This window comes from Dendrobium catenatum, unplaced genomic scaffold, assembly GCF_001605985.2.
Source record: "Dendrobium catenatum unplaced genomic scaffold, ASM160598v2 fragScaff_scaffold_1179, whole genome shotgun sequence".
NCBI classification, from domain to species: domain Eukaryota; kingdom Viridiplantae; phylum Streptophyta; class Magnoliopsida; order Asparagales; family Orchidaceae; genus Dendrobium; species Dendrobium catenatum.
The window spans coordinates 934,214-961,083 of NW_021319641.1; the positions used below are offsets into that span (position 1 = coordinate 934,214).

Below are 26,870 nucleotides of genomic sequence, written 5' to 3' on the forward strand. Positions count from 1 at the left end.
TAGAAAATTCAGAATAGAATAAAAACCCAAAACAATTTTCGTCAACAAGAAATACATGGGAGGTCTGAAGCCTACCAAAATAATAATAATAAAAAGCAAGATAAGCTGCCCAGGTAAAGGTAAAGCGGCTAAAAATCCATTCAAATCTACCAACTTACTAAAGATTTGATAATGAAAAGAAGATGAGAGAGCGTAGAAAAACAAATTAATTCAATAGCTGCGATAAAAATAACACACAAGATCTGCTATGTTCTATGTTAGAACAGAAATATAGCTTATTTTCTAATTATTTTTCATAGAGCAGTAATATATACCTTAACTGCAAGTCCTTGGTAAACAAATATACGGCACAAATTAACAAAGATAACGAAGGGGTAAAGCCACAAAAAAAAACTTTATAGTTCCTTCAAACTCTATCCCTCAGAACCTGTAGTCTGAAGAATTTGGTATCGTCTTCCTCCTGAAATGTTCAACAAACTTAGAGGGCTCTAAGGAACTGGAAAAGTTATAATAATAATAATAATAATAATAATGATGATGATAAATCTTTAATGAAACAATAAAATATTTTGATATGCCCATCGTGATAAGTTATTGCAAGATCCAGAAAGTTCGGCTGGGAACAAACAAATTGAAGACCAATAAGGAAAGAATTCATACAGCAGTACACAATAAAAAGTAATTCTGCAACTCCAACGAGTTTTGTTTTTTTTGGCTTAGAGCACAAAATGCTATCTGTTGGGAGGAAAATATTGAAAATGTTGGGCCTATAAATAAGCATATATGAGCATACAACAAAGAGAGAAATGAAAGCGATAATACCCTCAATTATATGAATATAAAAATATATTCCTAATATAGCCACCTTCAAATGCTAAGAATAATGTACCAATAAATAATATATCCCTCAAGCTGTAACATATATATATATATATATCTCTCTGCTTTGAATTTAAAACCCGAGTAATATAATTGTGAAAAGCATGACATGCAATATGAAATCTCAATCTACTTCAATAAGTTTAGGGTTTATCAATAAAATAATAAGATTGTCAGTAATGTAGATGATAACGCAAATGTCATGATATAGAGTTTGCATAAAGTTAAATGATTAAAACAAGCTAACCTCTCATAAAATTGTTTTTTTACCCATATTATTATTTTGCAAGCAAAATGTGTCAGCTCTTATTCAAATTACTAGATCTACCTATTCTATATGTTTCTTACTTTTTCAGTAACCAGATTGTCTTAGAAATGATGCAAAATCCTTATATTGACCTTTTGTCTTCAACAAAACTAACATATAGGTATAAAAGAAAAGCTTCAATATTCATATTTCAATTTTAATACATAACAATCGCTTCCTTGGAACTTTCATATATTTGAGAATTCATAGAACAACAACAATACACCTTTTTAAAATCTTTGCATGTTCTAAGTCACTAATCAACAATGAACAAAATATTATACCTAATAAAAATTAGATAAGTCAACTTATATGCTAACCTCAATGCTTAAAATTGCGTAATCGGGTATTGAAGCGTTTTTCATTCGTGAGGCGAGGCGTAAGCCTCAAAATCAAAAAATTGCGTAAAAATAAAATGATAAAATTTGTATATACTTGATATGTCATCAAAAAATTATCTTAAACGGGCGAGAATCTCAATGCAAAATCAAGTTGGAAACTTCAAAAATTAATTCGGAGACCATTCGAACTCCGATTTCAGCAAACTTATAGTCGAACTGAGCGTCTCGGAAATACGAACCCAACGACACCAAATTCGACTCAATCTGAGCCCAAATGTGTCTAAATCAAGGACCCGAAGCACTGTTGGAAGGTTCGAACCACAATTTGGGTTACCAAACGATTTCCAAACTTGACGAGCTTATACTTAAATTGAGCGGCTCGACGAAATAAATCCAACAAGCCCAAGATTGCCAAATTCCGACATCATTAAGGTCTTCAAATGTCTAAAGAACGGTGTATGGTCAAGGGATTCAACATCGGCCGTTCATCCCACCACTCCTCATTTACCCTTGATCTCTCACCTATTTACGGGCCATGCCACTCCAAAAATCTATAAATAGAGCTCTCTCCTCTTGAGAGAGGAGGAAAGCCTAAGGAAAAGAGAGAGAGAGAGATCGGAGATCACTCTTGCTTCCTTGCCTCCTCGACCATCGCCGGATTTCCGCCAGACCACCAGTTGACGCCCTGTGCTCCGCCGGACCACCACTTGAAGTCCTCACCTCCGCCGGACCACCGCCTGACGCCGTTGCTCCGTCGGACCACCACTTGAGGCCCTCACCTCTGCCGGACCACCGCCTGACGTCGTTGCTCCGCCTGACCACCACTTGAGGCCCTCACCTCTGCCGGACCACCGTCTGACGCCGTTGCTCCGCCGGACCACCACCTGAGGCCCGAACTTCTTTCGGACCACCACTTGAGGCCCACCTCCGCCGGACCACCGCCTAACGCTGTTGCTCCGCCGGACAACCATCTGAGGCTCTGACTTCTGCCGGACCACCACTTAAGGCCCGGACTCTGCCTGACCTCCATCACAAGACAATGGACTTTCAGACCCGGATCTCCTGCCAACAATGGTCTTTCAGACCCTGGTCTTCTGCCGACTACGGTCCTCCCGACCTCCGTCGCCTATTACGGTCACTCCGACCTCCATCACAGGACAACGGTCTTTCTAACCCTAGTCTCCTGCCGACTACGATCCTCCCGACCTCTGTCGTCTATTACAGTCACTCCGACCTCCATCATAGGACAACGGTCTTTTTGACCCCAGTCTCTTGCCGACTACGGTCCTCCCGACCTCCGTCGTCTATTACGGTCACTCCGACCTCCATCATAGGACAACGGTCTTTCTGACCCCAGTCTCCTGCCGACTACGGTCCTCCCAACCTCTGTCGCCTACTACGGTCACTCCGACCTCCATCACAAGACAATGGTCTTTCAGACCTCGGTCTCCTTCCAACAACGGTCTTTCAGACCCGGGTCTCCTACCAACAACAGTCTTTCAGACCCTGGTCTTCTACCGACTATGGTCCTCCCAACCTCCGTCGCCTACTACGGTCACTCCGACCTCCATCACAGGACAACGGTTTTTCTGACCCCAGTCTCCTGCCGACTACGGTTCTCCCGACCTCCGTCGCCTATTATGGTCACTCCAACCTCCATCAAAAGGCAACGATCTTTCAGACACCGGTCTCCTGCTGACTACGGTCCTTCTGACCTCTATCTCTTGCCAACAATGGTCCTTCCAACCAAACAAACATGTATATGTTGATTATTGTAACTCTCATAATGTAATACGTTCTATATGACGTACATTTGTAACATCAAGCTAAGGCCTTCTCCCTAAGAAGGGCCTCATTTGTAATCAACTGCAAATACTAGTGGATTCATTCAAACTGGGCCAGGCACCGTGGTTTTTCCCCATTTTCAGGGGTTTTCCACGTAAAAACTCTGGTGTCTCTTATGAACACTACACCCTCTCACTTATCTGATTGTGTGCTAGATCTTCGTACAATGCTAAGACGTTAAACTATATATTTCTCTACCGCCGCGAATACTCCAGAACGCAACAATACTAATGAGTAAATAATATATAAAACATAAAAATGCACAATATATGAAGTGAAATCAAAATATCCCAATAATAAGACAACATGAAATATAGTTCAACTCAAACTCCATTCTTTATGAGAAGAATATATTAGTGCAATATATCAAACCCCTAAACATAACAATTACTACTAAAAATGATGAATACAACAATATACCGGTCTGCCGGGGGTCCAAGGGGGCGCTACCCCCTGGCGGGGTTCGACCTGCAAGGGTTTTGAAGTTCTGCTTGTTTTTAAAGTTCATAAGTTGTTTGTATGGAAATATACCGAGCGGTACCGAGCATGTACCATAGCGGTACCGCTCATGTACCGAGCATATACCTGCTCAGTACTGAGCGGCACTGGCTCGACTGATGAAATAGCAGGTAGTCATGACAACATCCCCTCATAACTGATGCAAAACATTTATGTGAAACATCAAGGCCTTGAAAAAATTAAGGTGGTGGTGATGTTTGCGTTCAAACACCACCATTTTTTGTTGAGGAATATAGCAACATGAAGTTCGATAAATAATAAAATTGACAAAGCAGCATGTGTGAAATTGAGATTATATGACTTATATAGAAAAAATGATCATAATGATCCCTTAATTTTTTATGAAAGACAAATTGTCCCCAACTATATTAAATTATTATTTCGGTTCCTCAATTCTTTCAAGAGGAACGAAAATAGTCCCACTGTGGGACTATTTTGGTTTCTTTTTAATGAGTTGAGGGATCAAAATGGTCATTTAATATAGTTGAGAATCATTTTGGTCATTCATAAAAAGTTAAGGGACTATTTTGGTCCTTTTCCTGAATTCTATATTATGATTAATATACAAGTTTTTAATTAATGCATAAAGTTGAACTTTTATTTCTTGATAAAAAGTTTAAAACACATTGAAAGATCTCAAAGTGACTTTAATTAAAATTTATGAATAAAGTGAAAAATCATCAATAAAAATGACAAGGAAGTAGTAGAAGTGCAAGTGACTTAGTATTGAGCTAAAAAACCAAATGTTCAAGTAAATAAACTCAAAATTATAATGGTGACAACTAGGGGCATAAGTGAGCCGACCCGGCTCGCGAGCTCGAATTGTTTATGAGCTCGCGAGCTAAAAATTTCGCCTAAGTTTTAAAAATTTCGCCTAAGTTTTAAAAATTTCGCCTAAATGGTAAAATTCCTGTCCATGGCTCGCGAGCCAGCTCGAGCTCGTTTACAGTGGGACGAGCTCGAGTTCAAGCTTTCCTGTCGAGCTCAAGTTCCAACTGACGAGCCAAGCCCGATAAGGCCTAAACTCGACTCGCTTAAAGCCCTAGTGACAACTAATAGTAGAGGATTGAAAGGGCTTACCCAACTTACATGCATGACATTCAATTTTGTGCACAAACAAAGAACTAGGAGAATTGGGGCAAAATCTCTAAATCTACTAGGAAAAGGTCAATGCCAATGAAAATAAGTAAAGGTGGATGAAAGATTAGAAGGAATATATGTATTCAAGTAATAGAGCCATTAATTAATATTTGCAAGCGAAGATCCTAAAAGATACGCTGAGAGACACAAAATAACATAAAAATTATATGAATTAGTAAGACCCTAAATAAATACTAAATTTACAAAAAAAATTGTAGGGCATACAAAACATCAGAATGAGTTTTCAAATAAATTACAACACCTTTCCTAGAGAGAATAGAGTTGAATAGTTCTTTGAACAGTTCCTTATTCATAATTCAATTTCATTTATTGGACCTGTTTTCCTTTTCTTTCTTTTATAAGAGTAGGCTTGTAATTATAAGTATCTAAGTGTCAATAAGAGATGCTAGCCTATTTATATCCATCCCTTTAGAAAAAATAATTCGCCGGTTGAGTTCATTTTTAAATTACCTTTACTAGAGCGAGATAGGATTCCCTACTTTGAAGAGGAGGGGAGTTCAAAACTTTATCACAATGAATCACCATTGGAGCCCTAGGTCTTCTCCTTTGATTTGCCTAAGCTTGACTAGCAATTTCCAGGGTCAAGAAGGGTGGCCGACAACTGAACTTAACCAAGATGACCACGTAATCCAATTCAGTTTTGTCAACCTGCTATTGAATTATCTGTTATATTTGACAATAGTCAGGGGAAGAAAATAGCAACTGCGCGTATGAATTCTTTGTCGAGGAGTTGTTCAAGGTGCAATAGTTTCTATTTGGATAGCAGGTGTTCTATATCAGTTCTTGGAGTTCTTGATACAGTATATTCTAATCCCAAACTCAAAGTTTCTTGGATTTAAGAATAAAGAATCACCCTCTATAAGGTTCATTAGTTTCCAACTTCCTTATTATCCTCAAATCAGCTAACCTATTGATTTTCTTCTTCTGTACCATTCCTGATGGCTGGAAATTCCAGCCAATCCAGCTTTCTGACAAGATTAACTAGCATAGTTTCTAGCCAGGGAATTTGGGTGTCTAAACAGGAATTGAAAGTAACGGGCAACCAATGGGTTGGGAGTAGTAGCTGCAGCGGGTTTTGCAAGAACTGAGCTCTGGTGACTAACAGGATGACATTTTTGGTTTTAAACTGATTAGGTTATTCTTAGCTAAGGTTAAGGGAATCATTCAATTGTACAAGGTCTATTATAATCTGTATTTAGAGTACCTCTGTTCGGTCAGGTAGTTGTTTTTAAATTTTCTTAGCGCCATTTAGTCTTGCAGAGTTTAAACTGTTTAGCTCCTCCCACACATTTGGGACATCTTTACGGTGTCAGAAAGAGGGTCTAATTAGCCTCAATCACAAGGAAAGAGAGGTGTCATATGGAGAGAAGAAAAAAGTTTGCACTTCACCATGAGAAATGGGAAGAGAACTGATTTTTAAATCTGGAACATTCTTGAGAAGGCAACTACAGCATAATCAAAGATGAAAAGAACATGACAAGCATACGTAGATATCTTAAATTTTTCAATCAAGCGATCATACTCTTGCAAGTTAGTATGATGGAATCTAAAGAAGCGGAGGTAAGAAAACCATCAACATAAACGGATATTCCGGAAGCATGTTTGGCAGTGAAAGTGTAGGCCTAACATCATTTACAAGGAGGATTGTGACAGCCACAATAAGAGCAGTGAGAGGACTTCATCCCACAGCCATGCCATTATTAGTCCAACCAACACAATGCCCTAACGCAAGGGGAGTTTAATAACAAAATGTTGAAGAGGGAGAATATAGCTCAATGACCCTAAGAGCACGGGAGAAAGTAGAAACTATAGGATTGACCATTATCTCACCTAAAACAATAAAGCATAAAGTGAGCTAATTGTAATTTATAAATTTACCTTTAAGTGATCGATATCTTGCATAATGATCATGATATTTTGCATAATACATTTTAAGTACTACACTATTTTAACAATCAAACTTTAACTCTATAAATTATGTACCCGTCAATATCCCCTTATTCTATAAAATAGATCCAATTACCTAACATATTACACATGGATGCCACTAATTTTTAAACAATATTATCAAGAAAAGGCTCACAATAGTCCTTCAATTATTTGTGCACAATCATAGTTCAAGAATATCTCATTTCTCCAATTTGGTTACTCAACTATACAAAATCAATCCCAAATGGTCCCTCAAGGACTAAATTGGGATCAATTTTATATCCCAATTTTCACCAATTTCTATTAAAGGGACAATTGGAGATCAATTTTGCATGATTGAGAGACTAACTTGGACAAACGTGATACTCATAGCACAAAACTAACCATGTATGAATAGTTGGGGGAACTATTTTGAACATTTCCTCTTATATTGTCTTATAATCACCAATTTCACCTCCAACAACAATATATGCCATGTATTCATGGTTTCATTGTGCTATTTTCTAAACCTGTTATTTAAAATTTTCTCAATTGTTCTAACTTCTCACTTTCTTCAAAAGATCTCCCATCTATCTAACACCATCATTGCAAGTAACATACACCAATCAATAACATAAGTCATGAAGTGATTTCAACAGCAATCAAGTGAGCTTAATCTATTATCAAGGCTTCTTATTAATCTTCAAATAATAAAATTTGCACTTAATGATGCATATCTAGTAGCACACCTAGTTAGAAGATTAATTGAAATAAATGATATTAAAGCCCACAATAGTTTACAAAGTTTAAGGTCGGTTTAAATTGTTCAACAAAAATAATAAAACCTAACAAATTCCTACACCAAATTTTAGTTCTCTTTCAGTACTGAAGGTTCGTTCCCTTTGATCCAGTGATGGCAGTCTATTTTCAAGAAAAAAAAAAATCACTTAATATCTTGCGCAGTCACCCAAATCTGAGTTGCTAAGAGTCTTTGCATCTTTTCATTTTCTGCTCAGCTAATTAGAACAGATTTTCACTCTTATTCCTTGCTAACAAGTCTCTATGTGAGAACATCATAACTCAAAAAACATAAGCATAAACAATTTTCCTTGCATCTAAACACATCATGAAGGTTCATGATTTTCCTTTTTCGTAGATTTGTTCACACTACTGTAAACGATAAAATAAAGAAATACAGTTCAACCTCGTAAGTCCTAACATTTTAAATAACATTTTACCAAATGCATAGATTCATCTGCATGAAAAGCAATAGCAAACAAATAGTCAAATCAATATGCTGTTCTTAAAATAAAACAGAGGACCATTCTTCTAGACAGTGCATAAGCTCAAAATCATAATCCAGTCCTAGAAATGAAAATGGCAAAGAATTGCGTTTTTCATTTTGGAATTCAAAAAGAACTCAGCTATACTGTTTGTATTTGCTCGATATGCTGTTATCATGGAGAACTACATACCTCATAGATACAGCAATAACATCCAAGTATACAGCATTTTTTTATTGATCTGCATGCCTTCGCTTATGTCTACGACTGTTGTTATGTGAACGACCACCCCGAACAGCTTTTGTAGCCTTTTTACTGCTAATTTAAAAGAGAAAGTGCAAACGTAAAATACAATAATAGCCGCAAAGATGGAACTAAAAAACACACAGCAAGTGATTCGGGGTTGCAACATGACTAACCTAAAAGTGGATGACAACATCCTGTAAGCCAGAAATATCGGCAGTGCCAACAAACCCGATGCCTTAAATAAGGTTAAACTCGCATTTGTGCAAATAAACGAATCATATTATGAAAATTTAACCTAAAATTGAAGATATATATACTATAAAGTGAAACATACCACAAACCAAACCAGCTCTTTAGTTGCCAGATGCCTGGTCAATTCATATTTCTTAAGATTCTGCTGAAGAGTTTCTTGAATCTAAAAATTAAAAAAAATCATCTTATATAATAAAAATAATTTATAACATTTAAAAACACTAATAATCAGAATATAATATATTGTAATCGAGGAAGGAGAAATAGGATGTTATCTAAATTTCAGTAATACAGAAGTGTTGCACATTTGAAATTAATTTCATAAATCTTGCACTTCTTATTTGCTCAGCCGTCTGATCATGAGATCATCAGACAGATAAGTGTATGAATAATCATCGGTTCATGACTTTCATTAAAATGATTCACCCTCATCCCTTTCACCTAAACTGCAAGCAAGCACTCAGTCTCCATAAAACATATATAAAGCCATTTGCTTTCATAAAGGAACGAATACTGCAAGCAGGAAATAGGAATTCAATAAAATTATAACCAATGTCAGATCCCCAAGGATGATGAACATGCAAAAACTCGTGCCTTCAATCTTTAAATAGAAGCAGCATGCTCTGTAGGAGAAAAAAAAAAAATGATCCAGAACAGTCAAAATGAGACAATAGCAACTACGTGAAAGGATCAAAATGGCTTAGTCAAACAAGAAGTCCAGCTCTGCATTACATCAAAACTGCTAAATGAGACAAGATGTCTTCAAGTCCAAACTCCCCTTAACTAGTAAAGATAATTCAGGATTACGAAAACAACAATAATAGCAACATCAAGCATTTATCCCACCACGTGGGGTAATTCCAAAAAGATAAATCCAAAAAGCTGTATCAGGGCAGTTGATCTCTTCCTTTTCTTTAACGACATACTGGTGTACAGTAGATCCAAAGAGGAGCACTAGGAGCATTTAAGGGTCGTCTTTGGAGTGCTACAGAAGCATCAGCTCAAGGCCAACCTGAAGAAATGCAGCTTCGCATAGACTAGTGTGGAGTACTTCAGGCATTTGGTATCTCAGGAGGGGGTGGCAACGGATCCAGCTAAGATTGAAGCCATGCAGAAGTGGCCTATACCTAGGAACTTGAGAGAGCTGAGGGGATTCCTAGGACTAACGGGTTACTACCGGAGATTTGTGAAGGGGTACAACAACATAGCCTTGCCCTTGACAAAGCAGTTAAAGAAGGATAGCTTCTTGTGTGGAGAAGCGGCTACTTAGGCTTTTGAGAAATTACCCGTTTTGGCTCTACCATACTTCAGTCAAACTTTTGTGGTGGAGACAGATGCATCTGGATATGAGTTGGGGGCAGTGCTGACGCAGCAGCATAAACCCATAGCCTACTTCAGTCAGGTGTTGGTAGCTAGAGAAAAACTGAAGTCTGTATACGAACGGGAATTGATGGCAATCGTGTTGACTATTTAGAAATGGCGACCATACCTGCTGGGATGGCATTTCATTATCAGGAGTCAGGACATATCAATGGAGCTTAAAATACCCGTTGGAGCAAAGGATGGTGATGAAGGAACATCAGAGGTGGCTGTCTAAATTATTGGAATACGATTTCGAGATCTAGTACCGATCAGGGTTAGAGTGTAAGGCGGCTGATGCCTTATCCAGATGTGGGGGAGAGCTCCAGGAGATAACCATTTCAGTACCCCTGATGGTGGAAATTTTTTTTTTTTTTTTTTTTTGGGGGGGGGGGGGGATTCAGGAAGAAAGTGTGAATGATGAAGAGTTGAAAAAGATCCAAATGGATCTACTGAATGATAGGAGCAACAACCTAGGCTAAGCCCTTGAGAGGGAGAGACTGTTGTACCATGGAAGGTTTGTGATGCCAAGAAATTCCATCAATATTCCCCATCTATTATATGGGAGTTTCATGGGGGTGTCATTGGAGGCCATGCCGGAGTAGAAAAGACATACATGAGACTTGTTGCTGAATTATACTGGAAAGGAATGCATAAGGATGTGTAAGAGTGGTGGCGAGGTGTGAATTGTGTCAGATAAACAAGTATATGGCTATGGCTCCGGGGGGTTACTACAACCCTTGTCACTTCCCAATAGAGTATAGGCGGAAGTGTCCATGGATTTCGTTATCACGATCAGAGGGGTTCACTGTTATTATGGTGGTGGTTGATAGACTGAGTAAGTATGCACATTTCACCCCTTCTACGACACCCCTACACCGCAGTGACAGTGGAGGCAGCTTTCATCAGGGAGGTGGTTATACTACATGGGATTCCAAAGTCGATAGTGTCTGATCGAGACAAGGTTTTCCTCAGTCAGTTTTGGAGGGAGCTGTTCAGGTTACAGGGAACTATTCTCAAGAGAAGCATCGCCTACCATCTCCAAACGAACGGGCAAATGGAGGTAGTCAACCAGAGTTTGGAGACTTACTTTAGGTGTTTTGCTTCTGAAACACCAAGGATGTGGGCCAAATGATTGGCATGGGCCGAGTATTGGTACAATATCTTGTACCATTCAGCTTCTCAGATGACCCATTTTAAGGTTCTATATGGAAGAGATCCGCCACACTTAGTGCACTTTGGAAGGGGGAGCACACTAGTATCCTCAGTGGAACAGCACTTGGAGGAAAGGGATAGGGTGTTAGAGGAGTTGAAGAAACATATAAAGAGGGCACAACAGATCATGAAGAGGCACGCGGATGCTCATAGAAGATACATCCGATTTGAAGTGGGTGAGAAGGTTTTCCTAAAAGTGCGGCCCTACAGACAGAAGACATTGGCCAACAGGAGAAATGAGAAGTTATCCTCAAGTTATTTTGGCCCCTATGATATATTGGACAAAATTGGAGTAGTGGCATACCGCTTGAAATTACCCCCATCCGACACTATACATCTAATATTCCATGTGTCACAACAGAGAAAGGCCATAGGGGAGTATGTAACAAGTGCAGAACTATCAGCAACTTTGACTGAGAAGATGGAGGTGGTCTTAGAACCTCTTGAGCTAAAATGAGTGAGATATGACAAGGAAGGAAACAAGGAGGTGTTGATAGCATGGAGGGGGCTTCCTGAGTTCGACGCCACATGGGAACCACATGAGAGGGTGAAACACCAGTTTCCTTTATTTCACATTGAGGACAAGATGAGTCTTTGGGAGGGGGATAATGTTAGACCTGAACCGGTCCATCCTAAACCGGTTCAAGTCTATGCCCGCCGGTCCAAAGGGGGAGGCAGACAAGAGAGGGGGGCAACAGCATTGGTGGGCCCCATGGCCTAAATTAAACAGGGTTTGGGAGGGAAAATGATAGGAGATTTCAAGTATTTCCTAACCACTTTAGAAGCAATAATCAATGACAACCTGCTGTCCACAGCAGAAATCAGCCCCAAAACAGTGGAAAAATAGCAAATCGGAGAGAAAACAGTGGAGAGAAGACTTGTATTTTACTAATAGATGCAACAGAATAGAAAAGATACAATTGATCCTCAATTCGAGAGGAGGATCGATCTCTCGCAAATCTCTGGACGCCGCTAGAGCCCAAAGAAAACCTAAATCTAAGATATCTCAAATTTCAGCCAAATTCAAGATGATCAAATCCTAGGAAAATCTATTATTTAATGCATACAAATCAAAAGGAAATCCCTAAGCAGTCCCTACATTCAAATTTCCCTCTCAAAACCGTCAAAATTGCTTCCTAAAATGCTCTTCTTGAGCGGACGGCCCGCCCGATCTCCGCCTCCTGCGGAGATTTCGCGTATTATGCGAACTGCCGGTCCGCATGCGGACCGGCTCGACCGGTCCAGTGGACCGGTCTAACAAAAAATTTGAATGAGTAGCTATTTAGGAATTAATTAATTTTCCTTTTTGCTTTAATTAGTCTTTCTTGTTAGGGTTTGGGGTTATCTTGAATTTGAAATCATATTTGGGATCTAGGGTTGTTTCTTTTGGGCTCAAGGCTTGGCTAGAGATTTGGAGAGCTGTTTCTTCCTCTCGAATTGAAGAAACTTAAATCGTTTGTTGTTTTCCTGCATGTACTAGTGGAATACTCCGTTTTCTATTAGCTTTTCTCTGTTTTTCTCAAGAAATCTGCTGTACGTTGCTGTTTTTCTGCTGTAAACAGCAGTTTTACTCACTGTTTTCACCAATTGTGGTTAGGTTTGCTTGCGAACTCAAGTATTTCCCTTAGGGTTACTTGCGAACTCAAGTATTTCCGAACAGTCTCTTCTTTGAACCTGAGAGTCGGTGGAGCTACTGCCCAAAATGTTTTCTCTTCAACCGTTCCTTACTTTCAGAATCTCTACTAGTATCCACGCTAATCAACTTCTCAAGTTCAAAAAAGAAATTGCGAAATTCAGCAGCCCCGGTTCCACTATCCTTTAATTAGAATGCCATCTATTAAAGAACACCTCCTCAACCTGAAGTTGTTCAAGATGCATACCACTTCCACATTCAGCAAATATGTCATCCCACCTATACTATATTTGCAAATAACTTCAAGAGGAAGTTCATCATTTACGTCACAAAAATTTTCAAGGTCTCATCATAAATGGATTGCAATCCAGAGAATTTCACGGGAGAGAATACCAAATAAATGAAATGCTAAAATAGAGACTCTCAACCAAAAAGAATTAAGTTCTGCAATGTGGTTATCACAAATATGTGTAACAAAGAAAACAAGATTTAAGTTAAACACCTGATGATGATATGTTCCGGCAGTTTCTAGAAACTTCCCATAGCCATAAAGAACCCTTCTTGTGTAAGGCTTTAAATAAGTACGTGCTTTCTCAACATGAGGCTTGGTTACAGTAGCTACTTGCTCAATATATGGCGTTGAAAACTTACTTAATTCCTGGACACCAGATGGAGCTTGTAAGCTGAACAAGTAACATAAACTAACACCCATAAAGAAGCTAAAGTCCTTCGCTCAATAAAGTAGAAACCATTATAAACAGTTTTATAACAGAGTTATAAGTACCTGAATGTAAGGATCAGAAATCTCTTGGAGCTTAACAATATGTGGTGTGGCAGTACTTCTGCATACTTCAATTACTTCGACTGTTTTTGTAGATACCCTTTCAATGCGAGGTTTAATATTTGTTGAAAATACTATCCATTTTGTCTTCACAATAGGGATCCACTTCTGCAAAAAGAGAATATATCATAAGAAACCTACTATTCACCATTTAGAGCACTAAAGATCAACATAGCCTGAATATGACAGAATGTGTACTTTAAATCACGTAAAAGGTTAGTTTGATCAGCAATAGCTTAAAAATCGTAAAATGAATGTCATTCAGCCTATATTTCTCTACATACTGTTTTTGCAGTTTCCAAATGTGGTTTAAGCCACTTCTGTGTCTGGCCTGATCTCTCTGAAATCTGAAACAAGTTTAACAAAAAATAAAACAACCTACACAGATATATATCTCAGCTCCAAATCTCCAAAATATTTTTAGATTTTAAATATAGTTTTCATTGTGATCATCAAGCACCTTCTGCACTAAAACATTAAAAATAGGCTCTCCATGCTCACTCCAGTGGACTGCTACAATTTCCTGTGAAGGGTATAGAACATCTATTAAGAAAAGAGCTAACCAAAGATTAAATCTACCATCAGATTAAGCAAATTACCTGATACCGAGCAATATGATTTGAAAGCCAAGGTGGCAGCCATGCTCCATGAACCTAACAAAGAACAACTACTGATTAAATTACAGCTACCAAAGCTGTACAGCAGAGGATGAAGATACAGCCATAATTTCTACTAATATTATTGATAAATATACAAGAAAAACAAAATTTGTTATAGTTAATATACTGCCATTCAACTTTTAGCGTGGTCGCTGATTCATTGCTAACCAAAGAATGCAAAAGTTTCATATTAGCAATACAGAGAGGGGAAAAAGAAACTGAAGAGGTTGAAAAGACTAGATAAACCAAACCACCATAAAAAAAATTTTGCACCCGCCACCCAGTAAAAATAGCTTTGTCGTGCCAAAACATATGAATTGGGCCCTGTAAAAGATACTGGTAGGGGTAAATTTAGGTGGGGACATGTGGGGGAACATGTTTCCCCTTTCAATTTGATAGATCTTAAATAAAAGAAGGACCATATTAATATGCCCACCTAATAAAGCTCATCAAATCACCTGATAACTTCCCTAATAATTATTTAGCCTTCATATTCCAAATTTCAAGTATGCTCCCAACTACAAACACTCTTCTTAAGCCTTTCTATTCTCTTCTTACTCTCTCGATGTCCTTCCCTCCTGTGAAATATGATGTGAAACGAGAGAGGATTGGATCCTAAATGTCTTGAAGAGCAAATCAAGGGGTCTAAACAGCAACTTTGACTCTTAGAAAATTATGGACAGCAATCTCCAATGCTTGAATAAAACTTGGGCAGCTGTTATAAGGCTACTGGAGGCTTTTAAACAGCAATTGCAGACCTCCCGGGGTGCAGGACAGCACTTGATGGCTGCAGGAATCTGTGGACAGCACACAGGATGCATCAGGAATTGCTGGAAGTTTCTGCTGCAGCTTTACAGGGAGGAAGACCCAACGTCAGGCAGCATTTTGGGAGAGAATTGTAGAAGGAAATTAATATATCAGCCTTGGGGATTTTCGGCCAGCAGATAAATACGGAGATGGTTCAATTCCAACGTGAGGGAGGCTGAAATTGTGGGCAGAATTATGGGCCAGGTTTTGGAAATACTTCCAACGTGAGTGAAGCTGAGACTGTGGGCAGAAATTGTGGTGGATCTTGGATATCTTGGCCACGGGAAGGAATTTGAATTGTTTCCAAGAGAGATGTGGCTTTAGGAAACAAATTTATGGGGTATTAATGAGGGGGAACGGTGGAGGCATAAGCTAGTGATGAATTAATGGGTAGGGATTTAATTCCTGCTACAAAATTCTTTAGATTAGGGAATCAATTAGGAATTTAATCAAAATCTGAATTTTAATTTCAGTTTTAATTAAATTAGGAGGGAATTGATTTGAATTTTAAAATTCAAATCAAAGAAATTAATGCCATGAATGGGGGAGTAAAGGAGGGAACTAATTTGAAATTTGAATTCAAATTAATTAGAGATAGGGAGCTTTAAATGAGAATTAATGGAGAGCCCATTAATGGTGGCCGGCGGCATGAAGAGGGGGGAGGGGATGGTGGTATTTATGAGTTTCCAAAACAAGCTTGGCCAATTAGGATGGAAAATAATGAGTCCTCTCCAAATTGAATTTAGATTGGATTCAAAATTTGAAAACTTTCCTTTTTAGACTTTTGCAAATATGGAAAGTTTGAACCTCAAATTTGAATTTTAAATTTTGAATTCAAAATTGCTAGATTCTCCCTTTATTGCAAAACCGAAGTTAAGGAGTCATTATGACAATTTGAATGTCATAATGACTTGGATCATGAGTGTGGCCGGCGGTCCAAAGGAGGGAGGAGGTGCCGCCGATCGGGTGGGGAAGGCCGTGGGAAGGAGGCCGGCGATCGGGTGGGTGATAGTCGTCGGCTTGGAGAGGTGGAGCTAGAGGAAGACTTGGGTGGATGAAGAGGGGAGAAAGAAGATGAACAAGAATATATGAAAAAGATAGAGATAACTAACGAACTCACAAAGAGATCGTAAGAACCGCGAACCTCGGACTCTTCCAAAGATTGACGGGTATTGCGTTTGCCCTCACCTTGGGCTTTCCATAGAACTCACACAGAGATCTAGGAGAGTTGAACTCACTAAGAGATCAAGAAAATATGAACTCACAAAGAGATCAAAAGTAGAAATTTTCATTCATCATCATCATCCTAATACAAGAGAATGAGCCTCTATATATAGGCTTCAAGAGAAATTAAAAGACACATTTGCCCCTTGGGCTTACATAAGACAAGAGGGTAAAAAAGGGAAATTGCGAAACTAAATTAAAATACACTTAATAAATGAAAATAAAACAAAGTGATCTCGGTCGTCGATCTTCAGCTCCTCCTCGGATTGGCATGGACGGTTGGATGTCCGCATCAAAATATCTCACAAATCAAGCCCAATCCTTCCATCAATGTCACAATAACAGGACTAACTTTGCTAAAAAGCTTTAAATTTTTCATTTTAAATTTAAATAAAGGATTTAGAACCAATTATGAACAACATCAATATCTCTCTTATTGATAACAATTGACTATGCTCTTTTTTTTTGATTAATTTGTCTAGGAGAACTTAAAGTAAAGCCTGGACAAAAAAAAAGTTATAAAGACATATGATTATCTCAAATCTAAAGATAGTTTATGTATTTAGCTATTTTCAATTTATGATTTGAACGTATTGAAAATTCATGATTAGGATTATAATAAAACATCAATATGAAGGTGGATTATAATGGTTCGACGACAGATGCATTAAGAAAAAAATTGTTATCTTGGTAATGAAGTAATCATGCATTCTTTTAGAATATGAAGTCATGGCCCTTTCAAAAGCTTTAATAAATTTTTTTTTTTAATTTCATTTGAGAAAATAAAAAAAAAATTAAGTAGTCAATTTCAATCTTAAACTTGTACAAAATGATTTAGAGTCAACACCATTATCCAAAAACTTATTAATAGAGCAGTTTTTTTATTTTTATGCTTCCACAATAGAAAAAAATCTGCCTCCACCACTGTATGCTAGCATTGGCATAATAATCAACGTGGCTAGTTAAAATTCAGTCCACCACTCTTTGCTTCGCATATGTGGCAATCTTAACGTCTGCTCCTTAATTGTGGCATAGCTCACAGCAGGAAGATCGACAACTTGAAATAAAATATGTGCATATTAAGGTGGAATCTAGAGATACCTCATAAGGGGAAAGGGCTATCTTTAGCAGGCAACTCATGTTCATAGAAGAACTAAAAGCTAGTTACACTGAGTTATAATTGTTTTGCACAACTTTGACATGAGGTTTAATCAAAACATCTATTTTTAGTTCATGAAAATTTGATTGCTGTCAGTTGGATGGCCAAAGTAAAGGTGCGCATTTTGGCTTTTATTAAGTAAGTATTTTGTTGACAGATGTTGGGCATGCTGTACTTAGTAAAAAGTGCTCCCATCATCAATAAACCATGACATGTTTGTTATATATTAAGCAATCATATGAAAAACTAGCCTAATATAGGAAATTAGCCTGACATTGGTTTGTTGAGGAATAAACAAATGCTACATTCTAACTCAGGCCTATTGACACTATAGCACAAATTCTAGGAGTATTTTTGTGAAATATAATGCATTAAGTATAAGAGCCTTATTCTTCTCTTTACCAAGCTCAACTTTCATCAGAAGTCTATCGAAAGAAAAGCTCTTCCTCATGGATGTAAGTACTTGATTTTGAGTGAGAAGCATAAAATGACAAGTGGAACCACTTCCGAACGGTTTGTTCAATATATTTACAATGCAATGTTCATGTTGATACATGATGTCTCAAGATGAGGTGCACAAGACACATCAAATCAAAAGTCTCTACTTAAAGACCACCAACACCAAGTAAAAGAAATCACTTATTTTCTTTTGATCCAAGCCATAAAAATACAAAGACACTTTTCCAAATGATAATTTTATGTTAAAATTTTTGAGGAAATTCTATGAGAAGCTTGAAAACATAAAAAATCATGCTTCAATTAAAATTCACTGCAATAAAAAAATTTCCGTTGAAGCAATTTTAACTAAAATCACTTGCAATACCCAATATCAAATTAAAAAGGAAAAAAAAAAGGGTAAGAGACCAACTAAAAAAAATCATGCCTCATGTTGGTAGAACGAAAAGACCCCAAAAAAATACAGTCGCACATGCATTACACTCGAAGAAGTTAGCATCCAATAAAACAAAATGATTGAGAGAAATTAAATTTTAAAAAAATTGTTCTCTTGCGTCTTTCATTGGACAAGATTCCATAATAAATGAAAAAAAAAAACCTTTACAGAAATTCAAGACAAATAGTTTTTGGTCCAGGACTCAGTGCATGAATTGCTCACAAATCTCACGCAATGCGAATAACATGCGATGTTGAAGGTATTGAATTCACTCGAAAGGAATTAGCGGGCACATGAAGGAGCAGCAAATGTAGATGCCAAACTCTTGAAAACAACTTCTACAAAGAAGTTGAACTTGCAAAAGTGTTGGGTGCATGATGCAAAAGTCATGTGGGTTCAGAAGGGAAGGTCAGTTCGGTGTCAACAAAATTAAGGCTTTTGTTTTTGGGAAAGATGGCATGACTAAATATGATTCCACTGGAAGAGATTTAGAAGAGGTCTCACATAATCCAAGAGGAGTAATTCCAACCTAAGAGGCCCTTGAAGGCTATTTTCTTTGGATGCCACACAATGTTTCCTAATAATAGTGAAGATTAATGACGATGACACAAGAATTATATTTCTTATCTATCAAATCATATAAAATCTTAAAAATTCCTAACGAGTAACTTAAGTTTAAAAAATATAGTCTCTTAAGGAGTCTTTAAGAATTAATTCTAAATTTAAAACTCATTTGAAACCACATAAGATTGCCTAGCTATATGAAACATTTAATCATATCACTAAGATATTTCTGAAGTGGAGATAAAACAAAAAAAAAATCATAGTGACTATGTCAATAAAGTGTAGAGCATAGAGATGCCTCATATGACATATTTTTGGCATGCTTAGAATTTAGCATGCTCTTTCTATGAAAAAAATAGATAAAAGAAAACTAAGACACACCTCAACATTACATGTACATGTAAAATATTTTATTTTTTATTGATCCTTAATTTTCTGCTTAATGCATCTGTTGTTATAATTTAAGTTTGATTTTATTTATTGAAAACATTAATATTAGATTTTTTATATGTTTACAATAATAATAAATAAAAGAAAACAATTGGGCCCTTAGAATGCCACATCTTAATTTCAAAATTACAATATAATCACATGTTTATGGCACGTCATATATGTGCATTATGTTGGTATTTATTACTTCATAAATAGGATTGTTTGATACCCATTTAGCTTCTCGCCTTTTCCAATTACATTCGATGTGATGGCATAGTTATAGATATTGCCAATCGATGTTGGGATGGTCATAAGTCATAACTGTATGATCTTGCTGCCACCACTTTGGTAAGGCTATTGCCAAGCATAATGCCCAAAGATTTGTGTTGAATTTGTCAAACCTAATGGAAGTTCAAGAGAATTCAAAGAGAGTTTATTGACAAAATTCAACAGAAGAGGCCCTTCACAAGTTAAAGTGAAAGTTAATGATTTAATTGACATAATGGGTTATCCAAGTTATAATCTTGATGATTTATTCGAAAAGATTCCACCCATAGGATGATAACTTCAGCTTTTATACCTTCCTTTTTCAATCAAGTACATGATGGGTTAAAAATCATGACCAAGCACTATGAGAGGTGGGTATGCAAATTGCTGTGGAAAGAGTTTCATTAGCAAAGTAGTTCGTGCTTTTCTTAACCCAAAACAAGAATGTTAATTGGCTATTTGAGAGTGGATCAATAATAGTGGTCAAGTCGCCTCCATCATAAATAATTAATTGCATGAATCTAATATTTTGTGCATCTTCTTCTACAGACCTTGCAATAATGGGAACTATGCATTGATTATACCCTTTTTAGCTGCTATACATGTGGCAACAAGAGACTTCAAAGTAATTACCTTTGAATATTTATACGTACAACTGTTTATTAGTAATTTGAATATGATGAATGGCTAGATAGCCATTTCAAATGTTGACCATTGAAGTGGTTACAATTAATTCCGTCACTATGAGGAGGATGGATAGAATATTTCTTTTAACATCCGATGGATTTTGTGCGATTGTATACCTTTTGTGAAAACAAATGTGCCAAGTGAGATTATGAAAGTAATGATTCATGTATTTGAAAAGGTACATTCCATATCTTTTTCACACCATTTTGATCTATGAGAAGACCTTAAAGGACAACTCGATCACCATACGAAGCTTTTAAAGGTGCCATAAAAATTGCACGTCAAGTTGAAGTGGATAAAACTACTCATCAATTTGATGTGCGTATGCACAACTAATTGGACAATCTCATTTGTTGTATAAACAATTTAGCTAACCAATAAATGAAAGCTATGCACAAATAGCCTTAGCCTACCAACAATCATGAGACTAGAAGTTCAATATATTGGAAACCCTCTACACAATGTTTATTGGGGGTTTTTAAAGGTTCATTAAAGATTTCATTTCTTATGTTTCTAATGATAATTAAATGTTGTATTTTGGATTGGCCAAAATTAGACACCATAACCTAGACATAAAAAATGAGAGAACTAAACCTGAAATAAGTTTAAAATGTCAGTTGGAAACCTTGGAAAACTATGTTAATAATTGTTCCATCTCACCAAACGAAACAACCTCTTACAAAAAAAATAAAAATAAAACATATGGTTGGACAAGCCTGATTCAAAGAACCAGTTTGGTACTCTTCTCATCTCTCATTAAGGTGGTGAATAGATATTTTAATCCTAGTGGGAATTGGATACAGGTAAGATTTGAGAGAGAGGAGCAAGCAAGAAACAAGAGAGAATAAGAGAGGGTGACAGGACGCATGCTAGTAAGGTCGAAAACCTTTTGAGCCTGATCGAGCATTCTGAGCAAATAAAACAACAAATGACTCGTGCACAAGAGGCCCGAGTATGAGATGGCTGGCATGGGCAGTGCAAGGAAGTTTGGATCTTGGTTCTACAGCTTGCAATTTAAAGGAAGAGGTGATGGCCGGATGACATACTTAGGAGGAAGATACTAAGGCTTCACATGGATTACTTTCTTCTGCTTCATTCAGGTTATGGTAAATATCTAACCTAGCTTAATTTATATGATTACTTTCTCTTGACGAGATACCACCAAAATACTTAAACCTAGGATTATATATATTTGATGATTTAGGAGGTGCAAGTGAGAAGATTAAGATATACATATCTTATAAGCCCTAAATGATATTACGAAATTTAATTTATGCATATGTATATATACATTTATACTTTAGTATCCTAAATTGTTGGGATTTATGCAACACAACAAATAATTAAATCATAGATATGGAAGTAGGGGTACTAGTGTAGGTGATGAGATCCATATATGATTTTTTTTTGGGTTAATTATGAGCGTGAATTAGGAGATATTCATAAATATCATTAATTACAAGAATATCCTCAATTAGTTGTTTTGGTTATTTAACCTTTGAAGTTTTGTGTGTTGAGAGCATGTTTGATATGAGTTTACAAATATATTACAAATACAAATATTGCAAAAAATACAATCAACATTATATTATATAAACGAAATACTATTTATTTATTTACTTATCAATATAAAACAAGACAAACAAAATCAAAAAAGTTGTTCATGTTTGGCTCATTTACAAATTGAGCTCAAACAATTAATTCATGTTCGGCTCACCTAACAAATAAATCGAATGAGCTTTTTGCACAGCCCTATAAAATATTTAGTTGATTCAATAGTAATTAATTCCTTTGATGAGTTATTATAAGAATCAAGTTTTATTTACATTTCAATGGATTAATTAGTATGTGTTATTAGATTTAAATACTTTGGTTTTGTTAATGGTGGAAAATATTATTACAAATATATTTATACTTATTGAAATTTATTCTAATTTTATCTAGGTTACTAGGTTTTTGTGATATTCTTCCAAGCTTGATGGGTTAGCTATGAAACCATAAGGGCCAGCACAACACATCAAACCAATATTCATCTGTCAATGACACTTCCATCTCAAATAAATTCATAAGAAATTTTGAAAAGGCTAAAAAAGAGAATATTTAACAAGAAAATCATTTTTAACTAGGGTCGATCATTAATTATTGTTATGTGGAAAATATCAACTTATGCACTGAGAAACAAACCATAAGTATAATGAAATTGCCTTGCACTATCTCACCTCTTTTAAGTCCTTTAACTTGGAAATTTGTTCCAATTGCACCCTCATCAACTCCTCCTAACAAGTTTAGTGAGAGATATCAAATAAGCACTAGAACCAACGGCATATCATTATCGTCAAGAAAAGGTATAAACATACCTCAACCACTTGAATAGCACGTTCTGTCTTCTGAATTTTAAGCTTCTGCTCATCATTTGTTTTCTCAAGCTAGCAGAGAGGTGGGAAGAGAAGTAAATCATAAAAACAACAATAAGGATTGAAATATTGCAAGAAGAGCATGTTCTCAAATAGAATCAAAATTAATCATGAATACAAGAAAAGTGTTTCTTTCAATGTGCTATGTATTTTGCGAATCATTAATGAGGACAGAAAATTGAAACTTGAAAAACTGAAAATTACAAAATACTAGTCAAAGGATCAATTTTTTCAATTTAAAAGAATGTTCGTTATAAAAATTTCAGAAGTTAAAAAGACATTATCTGAAGCGCCTAAAATATACTGATTGAGCACCATCACACTAAATCATCTTTGACATAAAGAAGGGTGAAAAGCCAGGATATTCCTACAAAGGTATCTTAGTAGCAAAAAATACTAATTTCAATGGGTGAAATAGTAATTTTTTAATATATATGAAATTATACATATAAGTGAAAGAAAAGCTTTGAAATGAACAAAAAAAACTTAATACAAGACATAAGCTTCTTCATTTTTGCAGGATGAAAAAAGGTTGCTAACTACAAAAGTTGTCTTTAAGATTTCAGCCAATGCCAAAAATAATAATAAACGAACCTTTATAAGGGATTACCTTTGACGTAAAAGTGGAGAACAGTTAAGACAGCTCCTGGTTAGGTATATTAGTTGCAACTAATACAAGAAATGAGATATTCATATTTAGTTAAAACAAAAACCCAATGACTGCAGTGGGAACTACAGTGCAATAGCTTGTAACTATAACAGCTTAAGATGACATCAGAGGTCAACTACAATTCACTCAATGTCTCGATCAAATCCTTAGCATACAACAACTTCACTAATCATTATTGATCATCATCATCATAAAAAAACAGCCTTGTCCCAACTATTTTGGTTCATCTTTATGAATCCAGCTTGATTCATTCATGTCAATTGAGAGCTATATACGAGGAGCTTACTCTATTAAATTTAAACAACTGATTTTCCCCAAATTCTATCAATGTTATGGTCATCCCTAACAAGCATATTGATCATATATGGCGCCAACATTCAAGTGGCTAAAAAAACATGCCCTTTTAACAGCATTACATGCAAGCTTCAAACCTACATAGGAGAACCACACATCTCTATATGAATCATTGGAAGAAATGACACTTAAGAGAGACATGCAGGTTATTATAAAATAGTTTAAAGCAACCTCAAAAATCATGGTTTAAATCTGCTGAACAATATGGAAAAAAGCAAGTGCCTGCGCATATACAAATTTTTTTAAAAAATGCACAATAGTTATGCCACACAACACTCGGCTATCAGCCATCAATAATAAAGCTATTAATCCTGATGGAACTGAAACAAATCTCTTAATTCGTCAACATGGAAAATAAGTTTAGCTTAGTTGAAAATGAATTTGAATAATGGCATTTTAAAGTGAACATAAGTTGTCACCCATGATTGCACTCTTCAATATAATAGCCTAAGGAAAACATTAAAATTATAAGTGTAACAACAAACAAATAAATTTGCAGTGTACAAGAATACAAACACTATATTCTATTTCTCATGAGGTTTACTGATCATAAACACTACCAGGTAATTTTAATAGCTTAACAAAGCAAGCTCTGTCTCTGTACCAAGACAAAGAGGAAAATATTAAGAACCATGCCTTGAAAAGGGAAAATAAAGACATAAAAATGATAGCTCGGGAGCTTACACTCTCCAATTTCAGATTCAATTCTTGCACCTTCTTTTCTGCTTCCACAGTTCTTGCTTCCGAGGCAATTCTCTGATTCGTTTGCTCCTCTATTTCATTTTTAAGCTTCTCAACCTGCCCAAACAGTTAATCATGATTTATAAAAGCTTGACACAACTCCATGAGCAAACAAAACAGTTCTCATTCGCCCAACCTGCATCTCAAGTTCATTTGAACGTTCATAGGCTTTTCCCACCAATTCCTCTACATCCACAGCCCCCTTTTTCTGTAACAGATCATGGCACAGCCTTTCATTCCACAACACACCAAAATTTTAAAAAATAAAGAAACTCTAAGATGATCATACCAAAATACCGTCTAACGCTCACCTGCAATAGTTCTATCTCGCTCAGCAGCGATGCAATACTAGCGGACTTCTCCTGAATGCCCCTCTCCAACTGCTCAATCGTCTCATCCTTGTTTTTCAACTCTCTCGCTTTCTCCAAAGTTGAAGTCTCTTCATCAAAATAGAAATAACAGTAGGAAAAAATTTTAACATTCCAATACCATATCAAATTTACAATAATCTCAAAAAATCCTCGTCACAAATAACAAACACATCGCTAGACAATCACCCACTTCTACCAACAATTTGAACGAAAAAATATCTTATGCAGTTCTTTCTAATCAGCATTTTCTACCGAACAAACATAATAAAAATAGAACCCTACTCCTATAACCTAAATCCAGAGTATCACGGCGATTTAACATCAGTGAAAACCATTGGAAAATCCGACTAAAATCCCGTAAAAAAAAACCTAACTAGAAGAAACCAAAACCCACCTAGCGAAGAGATCTTCGACTTGAGATGCTCGATCTCAAGCTTAAGCGCCGAATCCGACTCCTCTGCTCCCACAACATCATCAACATGAACAGCCATCGCCTCGTCCTCCGATCTGATCCCAGCAATCACCATCGCAAAAAGGATCAAAAGAATCCAAACCTTCAAAAACCCCATTGAAACCGTCAAAAACACGAACGAGCGCAGAAATTTTCTCCTCTCGCTCCCCAACTCCAGCAGAGTCTCTCTGCAGCCCCACGCCTGTTGAAAGCGAGAAAAGAGTAGAGCGGGAGCGGAGAACTAGTAGATAGGTTCATAAGATTGGCCGATTGGGGTTTTTTTTTTTATTCGATTACTGACCGACACGTGGCGGTTGCAGATCCAAGGAGGACTGTCACGTGGATTCCATTGGAATATCCTGGCCGTTGGCTGTACTTAGTAACGGTTGGGATTCGTTGTGTACTTCTCGAGCGGGTGACCATAACTATCCGAAGTACTTGGCATCGGGCACACTATCAATAAATTAGGCAGAGGTTTCCGGACCGCTTGATGACGATCGTACGGTGTAATTGATGATTAGACGAAGATAGTTGAAGAGTAGTTGAGGCTTGGGCCCGGGATGAGTAATTAGAAGAAAGAGGAATATTATATATGAAAGGTGGTCAAAAAGTTCTACCACAAATTTAATTGAACAAAACTTTATATCTTAAGGCTTATTAATATTGTTTAGTAACATTTGATTTTTTTTTTGTTTATATTATTATGTAAATTAAAATTATATACACTTTTTAGATTAATCAAAATAAAGACAAACAAAAGAAAATGTAAGTAGGCATTTTATTTAATATTAAATTTTTTGTGTTTTCTTCATTATTTTATGATAATTTCACAAATTAATTTTTATTCAAAATTACAAAATTAACTTAAATATTTTACTTATAGATATGATAAATGGCATAAGATTATACAACAACAACAACATCATCAAGCCTTTGTCCCACTATGTGGGGTCGACTACATGAATCATTTTTCGCCATTGTGTCCGGTTAAAAGTCAAATTCTCATTAAAATCTAATAAAGAAATATTATTTCTAATATTTTCTAACCAAGTCTTTTTAGGTCTGCCTCTACCTTTCTTAACATAAGTCAAATTTTATACCTCAACTTTCCTAATTGGGTCATCGGAAGGCCTCCGTTTAATGTGACCAAACCATTTAAGACGTCTCTATCTAATCTTATCTTCCACTGGAGCTACACCAACCTTTTTCACGTATATGCTCATTTCGTATCATATCTCTAAGAGTCAAGCCACTCATCCACCTAAGCATCCTCATCTCAGCAACACTTAACTTAGTATTATGCTTCTCTTTTAATGGCCAACATTCAGCACCATAAAGCATTGCAGGTCTCACCATCATCTTATAAAATTTTCCCTTAAGTTTGAGGGG

The 26,870-nt window shown here is 36.4% G+C and overlaps 1 protein-coding gene across 5 annotated transcripts; it reads right to left on the reverse strand.

Moving 5' to 3' along the window:
- Positions 1 to 241: 241 nt before the first annotated feature.
- Positions 242 to 25,736, reverse strand: LOC110095097 (apolipoprotein A-I-like). 5 transcript variants are annotated; one of them, XR_003702182.1, is made up of 15 exons: positions 25,425 to 25,736; positions 24,971 to 25,098; positions 24,796 to 24,867; positions 24,603 to 24,716; positions 22,838 to 22,906; positions 22,700 to 22,756; positions 14,389 to 14,442; positions 14,250 to 14,312; positions 14,074 to 14,136; positions 13,733 to 13,897; positions 13,451 to 13,606; positions 8,824 to 8,904; positions 8,663 to 8,683; positions 8,436 to 8,558; positions 242 to 460 (listed from the first exon to the last, which is right to left on the reverse strand). XR_003702182.1 is itself a non-coding variant. In XM_020820488.2 (15 exons), exons 1-14 carry the CDS (start codon positions 25,597 to 25,599, stop codon positions 8,477 to 8,479), a joined length of 1,344 nt encoding a protein of 447 aa, XP_020676147.1. In that variant the 5' UTR covers positions 25,600 to 25,736; the 3' UTR covers positions 242 to 460; positions 8,436 to 8,476. The 5 variants fall into 5 exon arrangements, 4 of the variants coding, with proteins under 4 accessions (XP_020676147.1, XP_020676148.1, XP_020676150.1 ...); XM_020820488.2 differs by having other exon boundaries at positions 8,436 to 8,561; positions 8,663 to 8,724; XM_020820489.2 differs by having other exon boundaries at positions 8,663 to 8,724; positions 25,425 to 25,735.
- Positions 25,737 to 26,870: the final 1,134 nt, after the last annotated feature.